Source organism: Balaenoptera musculus, chromosome 9 (assembly GCF_009873245.2).
Source record: "Balaenoptera musculus isolate JJ_BM4_2016_0621 chromosome 9, mBalMus1.pri.v3, whole genome shotgun sequence".
Classification (NCBI taxonomy): Eukaryota; Metazoa; Chordata; class Mammalia; order Artiodactyla; family Balaenopteridae; genus Balaenoptera; species Balaenoptera musculus.
The window spans coordinates 55,432,614-55,456,170 of NC_045793.1; the positions used below are offsets into that span (position 1 = coordinate 55,432,614).

Here is a 23,557-nt window from a genome sequence, read left to right on the forward strand (position 1 = left end):
GGGGGATGCAGAAAAGGGAGGTTAAGAACTAAAAAAAACCCAATTATGTCAACATTCTGTCCTTGGGGTGGCTCCGGAAGAGGAACTGCAGAGAAGAAGCATTTTCTTAGGACGTACTAGTAAATCCAATTTAATGATTACTTCTTGCTAACCTATATCATAACAAAAATTATAGATGATAAAGAGTATCAGAAAGTTAATATCACAGCAAATGCTGAGGTAAATTACCTCTTGAGTAACTATATTAACAGAGAGAAGCGGGATGATTATAAAATAGCATTATAAAGTGCTAGATTTCTTAATTATATTTGTTCATTTTATGCTTAAAGTAATAAACTACACTAAAATGTTTATTAGATTAAATGTAATGTGGTATTCAGGATTGAGTCCTGGAACAGAAAAGGTTATTGTTGAAAAATTAGTGAGATCAAATAAAGTCTAGTTTGGTTAAGAGTATTGTAGCAACATTAATTTCCTAGTTCTGACAAATGGTTATACAAGACGTTAACTTTAGGGCAAGCTGAGTAAAGGGTATATAGGACTCTTTGGGCTATCTTTGTAACTTTCCTGTAAATTTAAATTATTCCAAAATAAAATGCTTATTAGGATGCTTATTAGTTATTTTTATCAGAATAACTCTAGTTTACAACATTTAAAAAATCAAATTGTACGTATGCCACTGGCTCATTTGAGACTATCGTGCTTATTATGCAAAATTCTCTAGTGCCTGAGTTTAATGGTTTGCCTATACTTTAATCTTAGCAGCCATGGGGAAGGCATTCTATCCACTCACTGGCAGAACTAATAATAGTTTCTGTCAGTAATGACTTATGCATCAGGGTCATTTCACCTCATGTTCATTTTAGCCGAACATTTAAAGGGGACGATTTACATTTCATGTTTCTTTTACTATCTGGTAACCAGAGCTGTAATAAATATTTCAGGCACTGATGGTGTTTTGTTCAAGAAAAATATTATGTTTTCTCATTTGTTTATAGTACCTAATGTTCCTCAGTATTTTGAGATGTTTTTATATCAACTTCCCCTTTATTTTTATCTGCTGTTATCATGTTCCCATGTAATTGTTATGACAAGGAAAACAATCTGGCCTTGTGTTCACTAATAAAAAAAATAAACCTTAGAAAATAAACAGATTGGGCTCAACATAATTCTGAGATTGTAAGACCTAGTAAAGATAATAATCCAAATGGCAGCAAATGTTATTAAGATTAAACACCTACTTAGTAACAACCTAATTTCTTCCTTCCTTCCTCCCTCCCTCTTCCTCTCCCTCCCGCTCCCTCTCTCCCTTTCTTTCTCTTTCTTTCTTTCTTTCCCGGGCCGCGTGGCTTGTGGGATCTTAGTTCCCTGACCAGGGATTGAACCCGGGTCCTCGGCAGAGAAAGCGCCGAGTCCTCACCACTGGACCGCCAGGGAATTCCCATCCTAATTTCCTGATTAATTAATCATTACAGGTTAAATGACAATTATAGTTTTATTGATAGGGGTGGGGTAGAGAGAGGTTCAGTAGTACGAAGGGAATCAAGACTGAAAGGGATAGTTCTTACACCGTGTATTTCCTAACAATCACTGTCATAAGTGAGGGGTAGAAATAGGAGAAGGATTCTCAGTTTTGAGTTCAGAAAGATTATTAGGCTGGCAGCGTAGTGCAGGGCCGCCTAGCAGGGCTGTGTACCTCTGTCCACTGCGCGAGGGCAGGGGGAGACGGGGTGGGTGGGGCAGACGGAGACCCAGTCACTCTGCTGGTCCTGCCCAGCTTGAGAAAAGGGAATCTAATTCTCACACAGGCGCGCTGCAAATGAGAGTTGAATAATGACCCATAGTATCTACCGGACCCCTAGAAGCTATTATCTGACAAACAGTTGCAAGATTCCTTCCCCACAGAACACAGTGAAATTCTTACAGATCTCAGATCCTGACCTTTGGGTCCCAAATTTTAAATTCATTGTCTCTTGGAAGATTTTGCTGGATATTACTCAGCTGGTCAATGAATTAACAGCTTTTTTCCCAGGTGAGTTTCTGAGTCTTTTACGCGTTTGCTTTTACTGTCCGTGGGAGGTGTTTTGTTTTGTTTTTCCACTCTGCTTCGCCGAGAGTAAAGATTGAGGTATCTTGTGGTTACCTTAATTAGCATAAAAACTCCTCCAAGGCAGCAGAGTCTCCAGTGACATCCTATTCAAAATATTCCTGAGGCACCTACTCCGCACGCGACTGTCCCCTGTCACATTGCCTCTCGACATTGCCTCAGCGTTTTACTCCGCTTGCTTCTAAACAGACACCACCTTCCACCTCCCCGTGGGGCACAGCAAAACGCATGCGCACGTTTCCGTGAGCGCGCGCGCCTTACGGCCGGTGAGGCTGTCCTGCGGCAGCGTGCGGATACAAAATAGCAGCGGCGGTGGCGGTGACGTAAAAAGATCGCGCCGCAATTCGGTGCGAACAGCTGCCACGGGAGTGAATGCTCGCCCATCGCGGGCATGGTGAGCTGCAGTCGGGTATTGCTCAGAAAGGTCCGTGATTGGTGCCCCTCAGCCTGATGTCCGACGCCTGGTGCCTCTAGCCCCACCTGCGGGCTCTGGTTCTCCTTCGCCTCCATCCCTCCCCACTGTTTTCTTCCTGGGGGCCTCTTTCCTGCTTCTTTTCTACCATAGTCCTCTCCTTTTCGCCCCTCAAGGAGTCGGGCTTGGCTTGTAAGGGGTGAGAAGGGCGTGTCTAGTTTCCCGGGCATGGTCAGGACGGTTGTTTGGAACAGGGTTTGGGATTTTTCAAGGGAATTGTGTGCACGTGGGATGATAGAGCTGGGGTAACTGCCTGCTGTTTATACATGCAATACGGTGTATGTGCAGTGTAGGTTTGACTTTTTCTTTTGGCTCAAATAGTGTATTTTCCTTCTTTTAAGTAATAATATCCATAACTTGTTTTTACATATTTTTTCATTGAGTGCATTGTTATTAAGAGCTTTCCAAAGACAACTTTTCATCAGTAAACGAAAATAGGTAACTGACTTGCCTTCTTGCAAGAAACTAGGTCAGCTTTTGTGCAGTGCGGGTTTTAGAATCGTTTCTGTAAAAAATTTACGTTGCTTTTCAAATTTAAAAACCTCTTTAAGATCCTTACTAGCAATGTTTTTTGAAACCTGCCGTCATCAAGTTTGGTCATTACCTTATTATTAAGGATGAGATTGAGATACTACTTTTGAGTTCTAAATCTATGAACCTGATAAATCTAGAGCAGTAAAAAATGTGTCACATATTGAAAGGAACTTTAAAAACAGGAGTTTTCTTTTTGTCGGAGGAAAGGCATGGTTAGTAATACCATGGTTAGTAAAGTTTTACTTTATTCAACCCTCTATTTTCCAGAAAATAGGTGGTCAGAAGAAGAGAGACTTGTGAAGGATAGTACTTGGGCATATAGGATAACTAATCTGTAAGCTAAAAAAATGAACTACTGCTTTTTTTGCTGGATATGTTATTAAATGCTAGTTGCGTAACTTTACTGCCATAACAGTAACTTCCAGTCGGTGTTGTTTGCAAGGGGAATCTACCTCTTCACTTACCTGTGATGCATTTCTGATCTAGCTCTACCCAGCCAAAGCATAAGTTCATCAGCCTCCAGAGAAAAATACTCTGGCTAGCCCTTAAGTTCATGTTTTGTATATTCCTTCCACCCTTACAATGCTCTGTTTCATGACTATATTTGCATACTCAAATGAAAAGCTGTGCTTTGAATCTTTGCTGTGTAACTATCCACTGCAATCTCAAGTCTAGACAGATTTATCAGAATCAGCAAAGGAGATTTTGATAGATGTGCTGGCTTACCCTATTCTCATGCCCTCCTCCAGAGTATCAGAATGGTCAGTGGAGTGTATGCATTTTTGAAAAAAGTTCCCAGATGTTTTCGATACTTAAAACTATCCTAAATGATTAACGATGTGAAGATTATGATTTTAAGAAATTACTTTGTGAGGAATTTTGATAGCCCAGGGGGCTAAGACATAGGATCTTACCTGCAAGAAGTTCTTGATTTAGTGAGGGAAACAGAAATAAACCCTAAATACAGTGTATGATTTCTAGAGACCTAATAATAGAGATATAATCCAATTACTGAGAGCCCAGCAAAATCAATGGTTAAGTGTTGGTTAAAGGAATTAAGAAGGACATCGGGAGATATGACATACAGGTGGGTTTATGATAGAAAAGAACAAATGACATTGTAAGTAGATGAAAAAGCATGAGCAGAATGCCATGGAGAAGTGACAGTATATTGTGTAGCATAGAGCAAAGAGAGGAAGAGGATATAGGAGGGGTTGAATGAATGGAAATGAAATGGGAAGGGTAGGTTAAGAGCTTTGAATATAGCACTGAGAATTTTAGACTTTATTTCATAAACAGCAAAAAACCATGAATGGTTTTTGAGTAAGGGAGAAACATGTTGAGAGGTCAGATCCATTGTCAGAAATATCGCTCAGGCAGTGAGACAGAGGATGTGTTGAGGAAGGAATGACTAGACATTGAAAGACCAGTTAGGAGCTAATGTAATGATCAAGATACTGCGGTAGTTAGTTGTGCCAAAAAGGAAAGATAGTAGGGCTTCGGGAAGAGAAGCAGGTATAGTCTAAGATCCCCATATGTGGTCTCAGTGAGTAGATAAACTATCGTTTCATTATTTGTGAGAACATTGGAGGAACAGAATTTACCTAGGGAAAAGTTTGGTTTTGTTATATAACATGTATTTAGATGACTATTATCCTTTCAATACCTAAGAACAAGTTATATATTTGAGGGGTTTCAAATATAAGTTAAATACTGATCTCATTCTCAGTTGCTTTAGACTATTAAGCTCACATCTGGTGGAGATGTCCAACTAACTGGGATAGAGAATATCTCACCTAGGTGATAGTTACTGGTACAGACTGAGATCACCCAGGGGAGAAAGTCTAGATTGAAAAGTGGGCCAGTGTCAGAGACCTTCAGGATTGGAAGGACAACAATTGATAGTGAAAAACAGGTCTTAAGAGAGTTAATCTAATGGGAAAGTGAGGTCAGACAGGAGGTAAACTAAGAAAAGACAATAAATGTGGCATACGGAAAGCCATTTTTTTTTAAAGGAGTTTTAGTGGCAACAAAGAATTAGAAAGGAATTCAAAATTGGTAAGCACATGTGGTATACAAATGTTCTCTTTCTCTTTTTAAGTATGGAAACTTCATTGATAACTTGAGAGTCTTCACCAGGGGAGGAAGTGGTGGAATGGGCTACCCTCACTTAGGTGGAGAAGGTGGAAAAGGTGGTGACGTCTGGGTTGTAGCCCATAACAAAATGACTTTAAAACAACTTAAAGATAAATATCCTCAGAAACGGTTTGCGGCTGGAGAAGGAGCAAACAGCCGGTAAGTATTTAACTGAATGACTTTGTATGGAATTAATTCCCCCCAGAAGAAGAAAAAAAAGTTGAGATAAAAATTTAATTGGTAATTTGAAGTAAATAATATCCTGGATTTGTAACTGAGCAAAAATCTACTATTTTTTGTCTCTAGTAAATATAAAAGATAGGTACTATGGAATGTTTTGACGTTTTTAAACTTTTTATCCTTTTCTTCTCCCAGTGTCTGTTTATATTCTTTTATACTTCCTTTGTAGAACCAGAAAATGATCTGAATCCCCACTGTTTTCTTCTAAAATTATCTTTGACAGTCTTTAGGAAACTTTCTAGACTCTTAACTGGCTACTCCACCCCACTACCACCCATAGTTCTGCCAGCATCTTGTAGGCAGTACTTAAAATTTAGAGCCTGTTTGCTGCTACATCTCTTGAATGTTTTCCTTTTGCCTCTATTTTGATTTTCTCTCTGTGACAGCAAAATCTTCCCTTTGCTTTTTGTTAATGTTTGCTATTTTCTGTGGAACATATTATGTTGGCCTCAAAATGTGAGAAGAATTTTTTCTTTCATTGTAAAGAAAATGAAGAAGAAAATTCTTAAAGCTTCCATCAAAATGCAGGCTGTGAGTCCTCAGGCCTCTGTCATTTTGTTGTTCCTTAGGAGGTGTTGGTATAAAGGTTAGGCTTTCTGTTCCTTTTTTCTTTCCCCTTCCCAAGGAAGTGTTTGGGTATATTTATTTGTCACAATCATCGAGGATGGAATGTGGCACTTGCTTGGGGGATAAGTGTAAGCAAAGGATAGAGCCTGGATATAGGCTAAACACCCTGTAACGCAGGGTGAGGAATGCCCCCAACAACAACAACAAATTATCCTGCCCCAAATATCCAGCAGCATCCTCTGCTGGTAAAGGAATCCTTGGAGAAACCCCTTAAATTTCTTTTGAGCATTTTTGTTTATGAATAGTCTTTACAGGGCAAATTTTGAGAGCCCTAAATTAGAATTCAGTAATCAAAGTTTTAAGATCAGAATGTCATTTTATTATTTTGATGTTACAGGTAGAAAATAACTGCAGTTTATATCCTAAAGTAAAATTTTTCATCATTTTATAATTTCTTTTGAAAAGTAAGGTTGCTGTAATTCCAACCTTATTCTGTGTTTAGTTAAGTGGTATGCTAAAGATGGTGTATAAAATTTAAATGTTAAGAAAGATTTAAATAGAACAGTTACTGCGATTGTGTGCTGGAATTTTTAGAATGTAGAGGCTTAAATCTAAAGGATTAATAGGAGCCAACTGGATGAAGGGGAGGAAAAAGCATTACAGGAAAGATAACAACATGAACAAAGACCCAGTGATAGAAGACAAATACCAGTATAAAACACTAAAAGAAGGTCAGTGTGGCTGGAATGCACAAAACACAGAATGTAGAGGAAGATGAGACTAGAAAGATAGGTACAAGCCAGACCTTTGTCATTTCTGAAATACTGCAGTATTCTCCAGATTGGTCTCCTTCTCCAGTCTCAGTCATCACCTCCAATCCATTCTTTTTCCAATTATGTCTACAGTGCTTTTTCTGTAACACCAGTTTATTAATGTCACTTGCATATTTAAAATCCTTCAATGTTCCCCATCAATCTAAGATAATATTCAAACTCTTTAACATAGCATATCAGGCTCTTCGTGATCTGGACTACAGTGTCTTCCACCCCACTTCTGCTATGCTTACACTAGAAATAACTATTATTTCACCAAATACCTTGTTCCCTCCTAATCCGGGATGTGTGTGAGTGTTTTTTTGGTTTGTTTTTCTTTCTCTTTGCCAACACTTTCCTGCCTTGATTATCTGGCAAAATCTTATTCCCCTTCCGAGACTTGTTCTATCCAGAAATAACCACTATTAATCTTTTCATGACTTTTCTAAGACTTTTGTGTGTCTACCCAAATGTAATTAAATGTGTCTGTAAAATTGGGGAATACAAAAACAGGAGCACAAAATTTTGCAACCTTCTCTTTTAACTTTTTTCTCCATTCCAGAAAATTGTTAACCATGGCTGCATAGTCTTATAGTATTGGAAATAACATAAATTATTTTGTCATTCATCTATTTAGGTAATTATTGATTTTTTTTTTTTACTGTTATTGTCACAATGCAGTACACATCTTTGTGTATATAATAGTTTACATGGTTCAATTTTTTTTTTTTAGGATAAATTCCCAGAAGTGGAATTACTAGTTGGAAGCTTGTATGACTTTATCCTCTCTTGAGCAGTTTAAGAATCGCCATATGAGCCTCCTATAATTAAAGTACTCTCATTTCAGGTCATTTTTTAAAAAGCCTTGTTATTCACTGGATTTTCCATTTTTTTCTAGTTTATTCATGTTGCAATGGTCTCTTCCTTTCAAACATACAATATTTTAGTTCATTATGAGTTTAAATGACTTTTGGTAGTTAGCTTGGTAACTTAAATCATTACTTAATATATTTTTATTGAGATACAGTAGTCTAAAATGCAAATAAATAAATAGGGATAATTTTATTTTTTCTCCATTATTTGGCCATTTAACATCTGCATTATAAGAATTGGTCGCTAGTCTTCTTCGTATACCATTGTATTTGAAACATCAACCATTTAATCTAGCAGATTTTCTTTATGTTAATTTAGCTTTATTTTTTTATAGAGTTAGTGCACTGAAAGGCTCCAAAGGAAAAGACTGTGAAATTCCTGTACCCGTGGGTATTTCAATAACTGATGAAAATGGTAAAATTATAGGTAAGTGTATTGTAGATTCTAAGGTTGTGAAAAATGTACACATTTTCTAAAATTGAGAGCTGTGGGGAATAGCACCTCTTAAGTTTCAGGATTTTTTTTAAACGTTAAATATTTTAGCTGCTAGTTTATAAAACAGCTTTTAAAAACATTATATAACAGTTCAGAATTAGCTGCTAGATTTAAAATTATTTTAAAGATGTAAGAGTATTTACTCAGTTTTAAAACAAATAACTAGCATTTTTTCAACCACTTGCAAAAGTGTTTTCTTGGGGTCAGATTTTTAATAGAAACTTGATCCTATCGTTTAGCCCTTTAGATTTGTAAACCGGAATTTCCTGGCATCTGTTTCTGAAAGAAAAATGTCATTAGTGATTAGCTCCACTTACTAATCTTTGCTTTAAGTATCTTTATCTCTCTTTTTAAGGAGAACTCAATAAAGAGAAAGACAGAATTTTGGTAGCTGAAGGAGGTCTTGGTGGTAAATTACTTACAAATTTCTTACCATTGAAAGGGCAGAAACGAGTAATTCACCTTGATCTAAAACTTATAGCTGATATAGGCTTGGTGGGGTAAGTATCATTCATATTTTTATTTTTATACTTTCAGAGAGATAGTTCACGAATAGAAAGTAAATATAAATGGTAATTTGGGGCCAGCATTATTTCTAGTTTATGGAATTTGTGTATTGTTTGTGTACTTTAAGAATATGCTGCTTAAAAAAAAAAAGAATATGCTGCTGATATTGCCAACATAGAGTTTCATAGTCACAATTCATTTGTCAAAGATCATAGCAATTGAATAAGGCAGTGGAAATGTTAGAAAATAAATAAACACAGAAAAATCAATCAAATACAAAAGAATGTTACCAAGTATAAAGGAATAAAATTAGAAATCCAAACAAGCCCATTTTAAAAAGTGTATAGGGGGCTTCCCTGGTGGTGCAGTGGTTAAGAATCTGCCTCCCAATGCAGGGGACATGGGTTTGAGCCCTGGTCTGGGAAGATCCCACATGCTGTGGAGCAATTAGGCCCGTGAGCCACAACTACTGAGCCTGCGCGTCTGGAGCCTGTGCTCCGCAGCAAGAGAGGCCGCGATAGTGAGAGGCCCGCGCACCGTGATGAAGAGTGGCTCCCGCTTGCCGCAACTAGAGAAAGCCCTCTCACAGAAACGAAGACCCAACACAGCCAAAAATAAATAAATAAATTAATTAATTATTTTAAAAAAAGTGTATAGAAGGAAATAAAAAGTAGGGGGAAAATATTCTTACAAGTCTTAATAGAGGTATTGAAGTATCATTAATCAGATGGCTAAAGGCCGGTACAGATGATCTCAACCATCAGCTTTACACACTATTGAGCACTAAGCTGGGATCTTGCTATGACCGTTTCCCTATCCTTCACTCTCTGTTTAGGAACTGTCCATTCTCAGTGCTGCAGACCTTCCAATGTTGTCCTCCTCCACCAGCCTCCACTCTTTCATCAAACAATGCTACTTAGCTGTAGGGTTTGCAGTGATGGCACATAAATGGAGGGAGATAGATAGCAAGATAGAAAGTAGATAAAGGAAGGGAAAACTTCAGCTTTGTCTGTCTCCTCTCCCTCTCTGTCTTCCTCTTCCAAGTCCCACTATAGCATTACACAATAGTCAGATGGAAGGCCTCAGGAAAAGGGAGGGGAAACTGCCACTCTACTCCAGCTGCCAGTTCCATGCCTCGCTTTCCCATAGCTGCTTTCTAAGCTCTTTTCATCTTCTTCTTCCCGCATCTCACTGCTTCTTTACCACACTCTTCACTCTGAATCCCTCACCTCTTTCCATGCCTGTTTAGGTCTTACCAGCAGTGGCTTAGAGTTCACAGAGGCCTCATTCCTGCTGAAGTTGTAACAGAGAAAGATGTGATCCTGGCATTTAAGCTTGCCATTCGCATTTAATTTTTTCAGTGAAACATAGTTATAAGGATTATGAGTCATAGGTTCTATAATACTATATATTTTTAGGAACATTATGGACTTAATAGGGTTTTGTGGATAAGACTGAGAATCTAGCCATTCACTTTCTCATTTCCTAGGAAAATATGTTTCAGGTTCCATAGAGACACCTTTACAGCCTAATAAGAACATAGCAAGGCTGAGTAGTGAATAAAAGTGGGATGGCGAGGGGAGACTCACGTGAGACTGTTTGGGTTAGAATCTCAAATCCTCTGGAGGCTGGCTGGATGGTCTTGGATACAGTCTCTCTAAGCCTTTTTTTTTTTTTTCTCATCTTTAATAGTAGATGGCAGTAGTTCTCACCTTAAAATGTAATTGCTGAGTAAGATATTGCATTTGCAGCATAATACATGCCTTGGATTTATGAATGCTCAATGAATGAATGGTAGCTGCTGTTATCATCATCATTGCCAACTTATTGGAGACCACATATAGTGATACACTAAGCTTTTCAGAAGTGGACTTGATATTAGTCAATAGCAAGCATCATGATTCTAGAGCACAATGTTTAACATGTATGCTAGTGCTTTTAAAGTAGGTAACTATTCTTAAAAAGTGGCTAATGTGAATACCAGCATAAGCAGATGTCCTTTTAGCCAGTTTCAGGAATGAACTGAACATTAGAAGAAAGGTATCATATAACTAATACACTTGTACTGCTGTTTTCAAATCTGGTCTTTGCATAGGTTGGATTTCAACCTCTAAAATTTTCATTAGGTACTTGGCAATAAAAATCTCAGGTATCTGTTCTTCACCTGGTAGCTTCCTTTTTCTTCTTGTATTTTGATCTCTTTGGAAATAGTTGCTTGCATTTTTCTGTGTTTAATCATTGTTATGAAAATATGAGGATATTAGAAAGAAATAAGCAAGTCCAACTAATGATAATCATGGCAAAAATGATTGCAATTTGCTTTTCAAAAAGTTACAAGAGCCTGGGTGTAACAGGATATAAGAAAATACTGTATTTCCAGGGGAAACGAGTCATTAAGAAATCTCACATAGTTTTATTCTAAATTTATTATAGAAATATTTTAATGAGAAAAATTGTTTAAAGAGCTCCATTAAGAGCATATACATTTTTATAGAATTCCAAATTAATATTTGTAAAATATTACACCATTATTCCAAATGAAAATTTGGCAGAGTTTTGAAAGATCTTGATTTGAATGAAAACTGTGAAGACAGGGATCACATCTGTCTTATTGATTGCTATATTTCTCCTGCCTAGTATATTGCCTGACCCAAGTCAGTGCTCAATAAATATCTGTTGGATAATTTTTTTTAATTGAGATATAATTGACATATAACATTATATTAGTTTCAGGTGTACAGTGTAATGATTTGATATTTGTATATGTTGCAGAATGATCACCACCATAAATCTAGTTAACATCTGTCACCATGTATAGTTACAAATTTTTTTTCTTGTGATGAGAAGTTTTAAGATTTACTCTCTTAGCAACTTTCAAATATACATTATATTATTAATTATAATATAATATATGATTATAATATAATCACCATGCTGTACATTATATCCCCATGACATTTTTTTTACTAGATTTTTTTTTTTTTTTTTTTTTTTTTGCGCCACACAATGTGGCTTGCAGGATCTCAGTTCCCCAAACAGGGATCGAACCCAAGCCCTCAGCAGTGGAAGTGCAAAGTCCTAACCACTGGCCCGCCAGGGAATTCCCCACAACTGGATTTTTTTTTACCTTTTCACGGCCTTTGCCCATTTTGTAACCGCCCCCCCAGCTGACACACACACACACACACACACACACACACACTTTCTGTATGCATTCATCCATTGATGGACACTTAGATTGCTTTCACATCTTGGTTATTGTAAATAATGCTGCAGTGAACATGAGGTGCATATATCTCTTTGAGTTAGTGTTTTTGGTTTGTTTTTTTTTTGGATAAGCATCCAGAAGTGTAATTGCTGGATCATTTGGTAGTTCTATTTTTAATTTTTTGAGGAACCTCCATACTGTTTTCCATAGTGGCTGTACCAATTTACATTCCCATTGGTTGAATAAATTTAATGAAAATATCTGAATGAAATTTAGGAAATCATCTCTTAAGTGGCCCCCATTCCTAGTACTTTCTTTCATCCATTGTGGGCCTTTCTTGAGGGATATTTAGCAATAAAATCAAGGCCTTTAAAACAGCCATATAGTTTAATCTAGTATTTCCTTATCTAGAAATTTACCTCAAGAAAGAAATTAAAGGTATATATAAAGGTTCACTTCAGCATTTAAAGTTTTTTAAAACAAGCTTGACAAATAATTAGTGCTCGTTTGCAGAAAGAAAAAAAGAGTTGACTGTTAATTGCACCATTTGATGTTAAGGTGACTTAACATTGGTGTATGTCTTTCTAGCTGTATGCGTATTTTTTGCAGAGTTATTAATAACAGTAAAAAATTTGAGACCACCTAAATGCCTAACAATAAGAAATTAGTTAAGTAAATTACACTACACCCTTGAAATGCATTCACCTTATATAATTCAGTTTAAAAGGAGGCCGACCAACTGTGAATAGTCTTTCAACAAAAAAGGAATCAAAGCTGAATCTGATCAAGGCTTCATATCTACCAATTTATAGGAGCATGTTAAATGACATCATGGGCATCAGCAGAAAAATCCAGACTATGGCAAAGAAACTACAGGACAAATGGCCCAGTTTCTTTAAAAATAAAATTGCAAAGGGGAAACAACCTGGAGAGGGAGCCTGTACCAGAAGAAATTTAAAAGGCACATCAACCAATTGTAATACACAGACCTTATTTGGGTCTGTGTTTTAAACAAACCAACTTTAAAAAAATTATTAAGAATGTATTAATATTTGTTTAAGCTAGGTGATGGCTAAATAGGATTCATTACTTTGCTAGTGAAATGTCCATATAAAATGTTTTTTTTAAAAAATCCACAAGACAATATAAGAAATATTTTGTCAGTATTTGGCTAGAGATAGTGAATTGCAGGTATTTTTATTAGTTTCTTTATGTTTTTCTATGATTTACAAGCTGTTTTTTTTTAACATTATTTGATTTACTGTCAATACTGAAACATCTTTAGTGTTCACCATAAATTTATCTTTACCTTTTCTATAAGTATATTTTGTTCCTCAAGTTTTTCAAGATTATTTTAAATTTATAGTCTACTCCTAATCCCAGCAATATTCAAGAAGTCTGCTTCTTGAAATGTTAGGAATTCAGAGATAAGCAAGTATTAATAATGCTGATATTTGTTGTAATGTATAAATTTATTTTCTTGTTTCAGATTCCCAAATGCTGGAAAATCCTCTTTGCTAAGTAAGATTTCTCATGCAAAACCTGCAATTGCAGATTATGCATGTAAGTACAATTTGTTTTGTTTTTTTAATGTATAGAGGTAAATTTTTAAAGCCTAATCTTTCTTTGAGTATGAAAAAAATGATAACTGGGGTAGCCTTAGTTTGAAAACTCTTGGCAGACAGAGTACATGTATTTCCCATTAATCTTTGAAACCTTTATCGCTCTCAGCAAAGTTTCTAGTACTGCTTATTAGACACTTTGTTACATTTATTTGTCTGTTGCATACTGCTTATTAGACACTTTGTTACATTTATTTGTCTGTTGCATAATCATTATTCAGTTTAGTTAACGATTTTATGAGCACCTACCCTTTATCAAACACTGTGATAAATGCTATGAAGGCAGAGATCAATTCTTTCATTCATTTAGCAAGTATTTATTTCTAGGAATTATCAATACAATAAATTCTGGAGTTACAAAGACTGGTAAGCAGAAGTGAATACTGTTTTGATTTTTATTGAACTTACAGACAAGTGGGGGAAGGCACATATCTCACTAATGATATAAGAGAATATAATATAGTTCTATGAAAGAGTGTAGGTGACTGCTTTGGATTTCTTTGGGGAAGTGTGATGGTGGGGCTGAGATATGAACAATAAATATGACTTAATTGGTGACAGACAATGGAGGTGAGAGTCTTTCAGTCAAAGGAAATAGCATGTACACAAAGACTCTGTGGTGGCAGGGAGTAGATTTGTTTGTCTAGAGAACATTTAGTAAGGGGAAGAGGGAATCAAGATGAGGCTAGAGATGCAGGTGGAGACCTGTGATATAGGCCATATAGACTGTATTTGATCTCTGTGGCTTAAGAGCAGTTGATAGCTTTTCAACAAGGGAAAACAGTGATTAGATTTGCTTTTCAAAAAAGATGTATTGGTGTGTAATGTAGAAAACGGATTGGTGTGGGATATAAATGGATCTGGAAAGAACAGTTAGTAGAACTGGCTATTGCAGTAGCTGGATGAGATATAATGGAAGCTTAGACTAAGAGTAGTGAATGAATATGATAGGATCTTTGCCATCATTAAACAAAATGGCACAGAATGACATTAACATGGAAAATAAAATTAAACCATTCTAAAATTGATAAAGTAGAGTTAATTTTGTACTAACTGCTATATAAATCACATGGCCAATATTTATTGTTACAATACAGGGGATTCTTGAGAAGGAAAGAAGAAGAAAAGCAAAAAGTCCTAGGAAGGAGGCTAGGGCAGGATTGATGAAGCATGAGGATAACTAAATGAGAAAGGACCATAGAGAGATTTCACTCACAGCCCAAGTGATAGAAACCTAAATTCTGCCCCCATCCTCAGCACCTTTACCATGCTCCTTAAAGTTTGAGACAGGGACTTTGAGGCCCACTAATTAGATTACACCTGTGCTTTCGAAGATTATAAAAATCTATATTTTGTCCTTTTCCAAGTATATCATAAATAGCAAAGATAATTATACCTTTAATTTCAGCAAATGAGAACATAATCTGAATTAGGTTGTTCATAGAAACGAAATATTATTTATTTTATACATGACGCTAAGACAATTTTGAGAGTCTAAGCCTTTATTCTAGCCTCAATTTATTATTGTTTTTCTTTTAGTTACAACATTAAAGCCTGAACTCGGAAAAATTATGTATAATGATTTCAAACAGGTGGGTATTTTTAAAATAAGACACTTGGTTAGTAATGAAAGTACTTGCCTTAGTGCTTAGATTTTATACTATTTGGCAGTTTGGTGTTAGGGGGAAAAAGTAGCAGGATTTTGTTTTTGATAAGTGAAACCATGATCAAATCAATTCTGCTGACCACTATCAGAGTAAAAATATTGTATAAGAATATAATTTCTTGTTCTTCTGAAGTTTGGGTCCAGTTTGTCGTTACAACATTGATTGTATCTTAATTGCCTTAATCAGTTTGTCCTCATTGCAAGTCCATATTTTACTGCCATATTTGATTATTGATTTTCATTTCCTAAAAACATTTTCTAAAGTTCATGGATGTAATTTTACTCCAACTTACTGTTTAGAAAAATGTTTTTTTTAATTGAATGGGATCCTCGTCTTAACTAGCTATTAAAATTTATTTTTCCTTGCTACAGAAGAACTTTTGAATAATTAGAATAAAAACAAATTAAAAAGGAAAGTAACAAAATTTTAAAAATATGTAATGTATGACCAGCAGGTGCATTCCTTGGTATTTACCCAAATAAACTGAAAACTTACGTCCACTCAAAAGCCCGCACACGGATGTTTGCAGCAGCTTTGTTCATAATTGCCAAAACTTGGAAACAACCAAGATGTCCTTCAGTAGGTGAATGGATAAATAAACTGTGTACATCTCAATAATGGAATGTCATTCAACACTAAAAAGAAATGAGCCATCAAGCCATGAAAGGACACAAAGGAACCTCCAACGTGTATTACTAAGTGAAAGAAGCCAATCTGTAAAAGCTACATACTGTACGATTTCAACTATATGTCATTCTGGAAAAAGGCAATACTGTGGAAATAGCAGAAAGATCAACGGTTGCCAAGGATTAGGAGGAAAGAAAGGTTGACTAGGCAGCACACAGGATTTTTAGGGCAGCGAAACTATTCTGTATGATACTAGATACATGTCATACATTTGTCAAAACCTATGGAATATATAAAACCAAGGGTGAACCCTAATGTAAAGTATGGGCTTAAAGCGATGATGTATCAGTATACTTTCATATAATCCATTGACATAATTCAAAAGACATAGAAGATGTATATTTATAATAGTGGTATAACAGTAAAAATTTTTTAAAACTTCGACAATTATGTAGAATGTTAAATAATAAGTAAAATTATAAGTGCAGGATAATATGAATTTAGAGAACAATATTTAGAGGAAAAGACAGCATTATTGGTAATTTTTAAGGGAAATCAGTAGAAAACCTCTGAAGAGAATTTCAGGACATGAGACCTACATGTACATTGCTTTGTCACATAGCTCCAACTTTCTTTAAAACTGAAATTTTTAACCACACAAGCAGTATGTGTAGAGCAGTGTTTCTCATCCCTTACTGTACATCAGAATCATCTGGGTAGCTTAAGAACAACAATGATAAATGAAGCCTGGGCCCCAGTGATTTGAAACCAAAACCCTTGGGGATAGGGCTTGAGCATATGTAGTTTAGAAAAGTTTCTTAGATAATTATGACATGCAGTGAGGTTTGAAAACCACAAGTGTAGAGTAATGGTTAGTAACTCTTATAACCTCCAAAAGGAGTATAGTAACACTATTTCCCTTACTTTTTAAGAGTGGTTAATAGTTCTGGTAGAATATGAACAATAAAGAAACAATGGTACCAAATAACCATTTACATATAGAATAAAAAACTTAAAACTACAGAGCTATACTAAGTCAATGTCTGCTGAATTAACATCCTTGTATACTTTTAAGAATTGAGAAAATCGAAATTCTTTGAAAAGTTCATACTGAACAATATAATTTATGGAATTCTAAAGAGAATTTATGTGATTAGTAAATGTCAAACTAAGCCATAAAATTCCTGGATTGTTAAAGTAAAAAATGGGACTAATTTCTGATAACAAAGGACTTTGATTCTTAATACATTTATTTCATTATAAAGGTATCTTGGCTTTATAGAGATGCAGTGGTAATCACAAATGAAGAACTGTTTATAATTGAAATATCATGAAAATTGTTGGATGTAATTGTATTTGTGGTTTTCATATTTTTTTTTTATTATCGTACCATTTAATTTTGTGTTAGATATCAGTAGCTGATCTTCCTGGTTTAATAGAAGGAGCACACATGAACAAAGGAATGGGCCACAAATTCCTCAAGCATATAGAAAGAACTAAACAACTACTTTTTGTTGTAAGTCATATGCCTATCAATGTGATGTTTAAATGAATGTGAGAACCAGTGAATTTAGTTTTCCTAGAAATTTTTTATAATAATAACATTTAAAGATAAAGTAGCAGCATATATTATTCCACTAAATCTATTTAGATAGGAGTCAGATACAGTTAGTGATCTTTATTTATAATATGGGGATGGAAGTGGCATTGTTTACTATGTCAGATGAAAGTTCGGCCATACTTCGGTCAGGTTTAATTCATTAAGATTTTCAATATACTACTAAATTATATAGGATCAATTTCCTACTTCATTTCTGGTGTTGAGTTATATATGAGATTGTCTGTATTGGTATAAATTGTTTAATCTGTACTAGTTTCTCATTAATGATTGTGGTTTTATCAGAATAATTATAATTATCTTAAAACATCAATTTCTCTCATTTCGAATTACTAAATTACCAGAGTATAGATTGAGAAATTATTTTTAGCTTGAGCAAGTAAAACATTTCAAAACAGAATTGTATAGCTGTTGTTCTTATGTTAAAAGCAATCATTTTCCCTTTTTTTTTTTTTTTTTTTTTTTTAGGTTGATGTTTCTGGATTTCAGCTTTCTTCCCAAACTCAATACAGAACTGCCTTTGAAACCATACTGCTGCTTTCAAAAGTAGGTTTTCTGTTTTATATCTGGTCTAATATGTAGGCACATAGGACTGTATGGGATAACGTATGATAATTCGAATAAATATATAGTCTGCCTCTACTTTTTAAAGCTTTGATGTCAATTAAAGAATTATCTAAACTTGCTGTCTCCAGTTTTGTGATATTCACCTGCTCCTCAAACTGTTGTAATCAATAAAACCTTCCTTGATTCCAAATCCCTGTTACATACTTCTCAGACTGTATCTTGCTGAACTTTTATTCCTACTTCTTAGACTATTTCTCAGTCTACTTTTTAGGTTCTCTGATACTCAAGATATTTTGGTTATGTTTTAGATCAGCTGCCTATTGGACATCTTTGATTGGATGTCCCATTAACTTCTCAAATTTAATATGTATAGAACTGAACTCCTTTTTTTTTTTTTTTTAATTCTCCAGCCTCCCCCAGAACTTTACTGAATATGTAAGCGAGAAACCTGGGTGGTAGTGATTCTATCTTTCTTACCACCTGTATCAAGCCCTGACAGTTTTATATCCTAAATTTCTCTGAAATGCAACTACTTGTCTTCACCCACACTGTTATAATCATCAGCCCCTCTTACTAGAATGTTCTAAGTCCCTCCAGCTTGTCTCCCTGCTTCCAGTATTAGTTCTCTCCAGACCATGTTTTATATGGCAGCTAGAGTGATCTTTGTTAAAGAACCAAGCAGATGTTTGTTCCCTGCTTAAAACACTTCGATGGTCTCCTACTGCTGTTAGGTTAAAGTCTAACATGAACATGGTTTATGAGGTCTGGCAAGGTTGGGTTCTTACCAAGCACTGTATCTCTATTGTTCTCCTCCCTCCTCCCACCCCTGGCCACGCCCCGTACATTCTATATCCAGCCAATGATTTCTCTCTAACACAACATGATGTTGTTTATCTTCAGGACTTTTATATCCTATTTCATTTGCTATTTTTTTGCCAGTTATTGATAACGCTGCTGTGAACATTTGTGTACAGGTTTTTGTGTGGATATGTTTTCATTTCTCTTGGGTATATACCTAGGAGTGGAATTGCTGGATAATATGGTTATTCTGTGTTTAACATTTTGGGGAACTGCCAAACTGTTTTCCAGAGTGACTGCAGCATTACACCATTTTACAATCTTACTAGCAATGTATGAAGGTTCCAATTTTTCCACATTAATGTCAACACTCACTTTTGTCTTTTTATTTTAGCCTTCCTAGTAGGGATGAAGTGGTATTTCATTGTGGTTGTGATTTGCATTTCTTTTTTTTTTTTTTAAGTCTTTTTTATTTATTTATTTATTTATTTTTATTTATGGCTGTGTTGGGTCTTCGTTTCTGTGCAAGGGCTTTCTCCAGTTGTGGCAAGTGGGGGCCACTCCTCATCGCGGTGCGCGGGCCTCTCACCATCGCGGCCTCTCTTGTTGCGGAGCACAGGCTCCAGACGCACAGGCTCAGTAGTTGTGGCTCACGGGCCCAGTTGCTCCGTGGCATGTGGGATCCTCCCAGCCCAGGGCTCGAACCCGTGTCCCCTGCATTGGCAGGCAGATTCTCAACCACCGCGCCACCAGGGAAGCCCCTGCATTTCTTTAATGAGAAATGATGTTGAGAAATGTGACTAATGATGTTGAGCATCTTTTTATGTGCTCATTAGCCATTTGTAAGTCTTTGGAGAAATGTCTATTCACATTCTTTGCCCATTTTTAAAATGGGTTGTCTTTTAATTGTTGAGTTGTAGGAGATCTTTATAATTTAGATACAAATCCCTTATCAGATATATGATTTGCAAATATTTTCTCCTATTCTTTCAGTTGTCTTTTCACTTTCTTTAGGTTGTCTTTTGAAGTACAGAATTTTAAATTTTAATGAAGTCCCCTTTGTCTATTTTTTCTTTTGCTCATGCTTTTAGTGTCAGATATACGAAACCACTGCCTAATCCATAGTCACAAAGATTTACTTCTAAGCATACTTAACTTTTTCCAAGAATAATACAGGTATAGCATTAAGTTGTCACTATCTAGTTCTGAATTTTATCTTTGTGCTTACTAGACATCCAGATATCTGTATTTGGCTCTAGGCACAAAATCACAACTGTCTCTAGGATGTCATGTGAGCTAAAATGTATTAACACATGACTTAACTAGTAAGCATTTTCTGCATTTCCTTTGTTAATTAGTTTTGTGGTTATTGGGAGTTACTGCATTTCAGAGGTGCGAATGGGCCCTAGATTACCCAGGCCTATAAAGTAAAGAAAGACATTACCAAATAGGTCATTTATATAGATATTTTAATAAAATTATTTGGTTTTTCTCTTTGATTTAAAGGAGTTGGAGTTGTACAGAGAGGAACTTCAGACAAAACCTGCGCTCCTGGCAGTTAATAAAATGGACTTGCCAGATGCCCAAGATAAATTCCACGTACTGATGAACCAACTCCAGAATCCTAAAGGTAAACCCACTCATTCATTTAGTGCCAGTTTAATGAATACCTGCTGTTTGCAGAGAGTGCTAGGTACTATAATCAGTGGAAAAGAAAACTGAAAGTTGCTACTCTTAAAAAAAAAGTATGTTTGAAGAAAGAACACATACCATATGAAACTTTTAAATAACACTGTAAAAAATAATATCCCATTTCAGAATGTGTAATATGGACAATAAGTTAGAGGAGACAGAAGGAAAGAAAGTTTAATTTGAGCTGAAAATGTCAGGCATCATCAAGAAGTAAAACTTAAAGTGGGCTCTTAAAGAGTTAATGGGATTTGGATCAGAAGAGAATAATGTCAGCATCTACCTGTGAAGTCTGTTAACATATTTCACAAGTTCTAGAACTTCATTCCCCTAGTACATCATGAATTTTAAAACAGAGCTAGTAGTTCTAAAAAGAGGTATGTATCTTTGCGGTGCCAGGTCTGTAGATCTCTGAAGAGTACTAATCTTCTAAAAAGAACTTGAGTCACTGTGTATGTATGGTACAGAATAATAGATGCTGTTACTCTAAAAGGATTTGTTTGAAATTTGTTCCTATATGGACCATTATGTGTAAAGAAATTTAAAGGGATTCTCCATAGTTTTGAGTATCGACCTTTGCAGAACACTCTCTATCCTACAGTGATGATGCTTTCATTTTTCTGAGTCTGTTTTGCACAAATGAGGAAAGTAGGGTGGAAGGTAAGTAGTTAACATGTTTTTAAATAGACCTAATCTCTGTTTTTATCCTTGCGATAAAAATTGGGGAAACTAAATTATAATGTACTAGGACTACCAGGCAGCACCAGAAGATCCTCTCTCCCCTCTCAAAATCTACCCCCCACCCCGTATAATTTACATGTTGGGCTGTCCTTGAGTTAATAAGTTACTTTGGGATATAAATATTCTCTGGAAAATTTATAAATAAACCTTTATTCCTTAATGTCATTTGCTTTATGAGGTCATTAGATCTATCTGCTGGCTGGTCTTGCAGAAAAGGGAATTTTCAGAGGAGGTACCAGAAGGGAGGGTAATTCGGGAGTTTGTGGCTATTTTGGACCATCATAAAACAATGTAGTCCCCTCAGTGATAATTCCCAAGTTAGCCTCTCAGACTTCATTGGGGGTAAATGAATCTCAGAATCCAAGCTCTGTGTTGGTTTGGCTAACCTCTTTTAGGCAGCCTTCCCAGTTCGTGTCAGTGTTGATCCATCCCATCAGGATGGCATCCCTACTTCTGTTGCCTTGGTGGCAGGGAAGAAGGAAAAGTTATATAATGGCTGTCAGCCCCTGTGGGGTGATAGATTGGATTCACCTAAAATGATGAATTGAACTCCTTGAACTCTTTTCAATTTTAGTATGGTTCATAGCACCAGTGATGATAAGCCATTAGGACAATTAAAGGCCACCTGTGTGCTGAAGCAAGCTAGAATATCCCAAATCACAAATGATGTTATGTTATAGGAAAGTTCTTTCAGAAAAATCTATGTTGTCTTACTTTATTGAACCACCCCAAAACAAAATTTATTGCTTCCGTAAGTAAATCATCTTCTGTGATTCATCTTTTACTTACACTTAATTTTGTTTAAAATATATTCATGCAACAAAAATTTTTAAGTACCTGTCATGTGCCAAGAACCTTACCATTGTCACTAGTAGAAACCAAAGGTTCTGAGAGCTTATTAGAAAGAGAAGGAAAAAAAAAAATTTAAATGCTTAGTTTTCGGTTCACTGGTTCAGAGATCAAACCTCTAGCATAGTTTTGACTTACTTTCAAAGATAGTGAAAATCAGCCTAGTTTTGTGTTCTTTGTTTCAGATTTTTTACATTTATTTGAAAAACACATGATTCCAGAGAGGACCGTGGAGTTCCAACACATCATCCCCATGTCTGCAGTTACTGGAGAAGGAATTGATGAACTAAAGAACTGTATAAGGAAATCTCTGGATGAACACACCAACCAGGAAAATGATGCATATCATAAGAAGCAGTTGCTTAATTTACATATTTCCAATACAGTATCTTATAGTGAGCCACCATCAAAGAATGCTGTTGCTAGTCCCAGAATAGATATAACTTAAATCTGTTAAAAGTGATATTGAAATTGCGTTCATTTGGAAGCTTTTCCACAGACATATTTTTTAGAAGGTTAGTTGTTACTAACCTGGTGTATATGCCATCATTCAAGAACCATACTTTTTAAAGATGTTTTGTACTTAAGTCTATCAACAGTAAAAAAAAAGTAACTGAGGGTTAAAAATGACAGTTTATAATTTTATGGCCAATCCACCTATAATAAAATCCTACAATATTCCTGTACATATGTCTCTAGTGAGATCATTTTTTTAATTATATAAAGGATTCCGTATGAGCAACTAGGTTTTGTTTGTTTGTCTTTAAGTCTGTCATGTACCTGGTTCTACTAAATATATAATAGTTTGGAAAACCTCAAACCCTAAATTTGAACATATTCAGTGATAATAAAGACCACTGATAATCAGTAGATAGATCTTTGTGATTTCAGCTTTTGGAAATTTTTCTTTCTTAAGTATAAGAGTATTTTTTTCTTGCTTTGGACACACTGATGTATGTCTCATCTTACTGTGTCCTAGTCTGTTTCACTGTCTACTTTCATATTTTAGTAAAGAGAATAAATAGGAAGTACAATATTAAATAGTATTATCCATCATCAGTATATTCTCAGGAGATTATAATTTCTAAATTTCTGCCTGACTTTCAAAAATACTTACATATTATACATTTTCTCTTAATGCATTTTATTATAAAATATACATGTTAATTGTAAAATAAAATAAAATTTAAACAGTGCAAAAGCATATAAAGTAAAAAAGAAAAGTTCCCATCTTTCTGCATCAGGCTGTCCAGTTCTCAGGGAAAACCACATGTTCTTGCAGAATTTTTTAATGCATATATCTTTTTGCCTAAATGAGTTCATTATATAAGACTTTCCAAGGTTTTTTGGTTTTTACAAAATAGTAGCAAGTTAATGAGCTTCTAAAAATTATTCTTCAGTGCTACTTTTAAACTATTAGGAATTGTT

At 35.4% G+C, this 23,557-nt stretch overlaps 1 protein-coding gene and 1 long non-coding RNA gene across 4 annotated transcripts in view; one reads left to right on the forward strand and one right to left on the reverse strand.

The window, feature by feature from the left end:
* Positions 1-2,302, reverse strand: part of LOC118900758 — a 35,314-nt gene extending 33,012 nt beyond the window's left edge. Inside the window, exon 1 of the long non-coding RNA XR_005021219.1 lies at positions 2,144-2,302. This is a non-coding gene — a long non-coding RNA (uncharacterized LOC118900758). The remainder of the gene's footprint in view (positions 1-2,143) is intronic.
* On the forward strand, positions 1,776-22,999 carry GTPBP10 (GTP binding protein 10). Of its 3 annotated transcripts, none has more exons than XM_036863462.1 (10): positions 1,776-2,032; positions 5,215-5,408; positions 8,076-8,167; positions 8,592-8,736; positions 13,441-13,514; positions 15,113-15,165; positions 17,276-17,383; positions 17,954-18,031; positions 20,357-20,480; positions 22,315-22,999. In XM_036863462.1, exons 2-10 carry the CDS (start codon positions 5,269-5,271, stop codon positions 22,575-22,577), a joined length of 1,077 nt encoding a protein of 358 aa, XP_036719357.1. In that variant the 5' UTR covers positions 1,776-2,032; positions 5,215-5,268; the 3' UTR covers positions 22,578-22,999. The 3 variants fall into 3 exon arrangements, with proteins under 3 accessions (XP_036719357.1, XP_036719356.1, XP_036719358.1); XM_036863461.1 differs by lacking the exon at positions 1,776-2,032 and adding an exon at positions 2,401-2,531; XM_036863463.1 differs by lacking the exon at positions 1,776-2,032 and adding an exon at positions 4,124-4,200.
* The last annotated feature ends 558 nt before the right edge of the window (positions 23,000-23,557 follow it).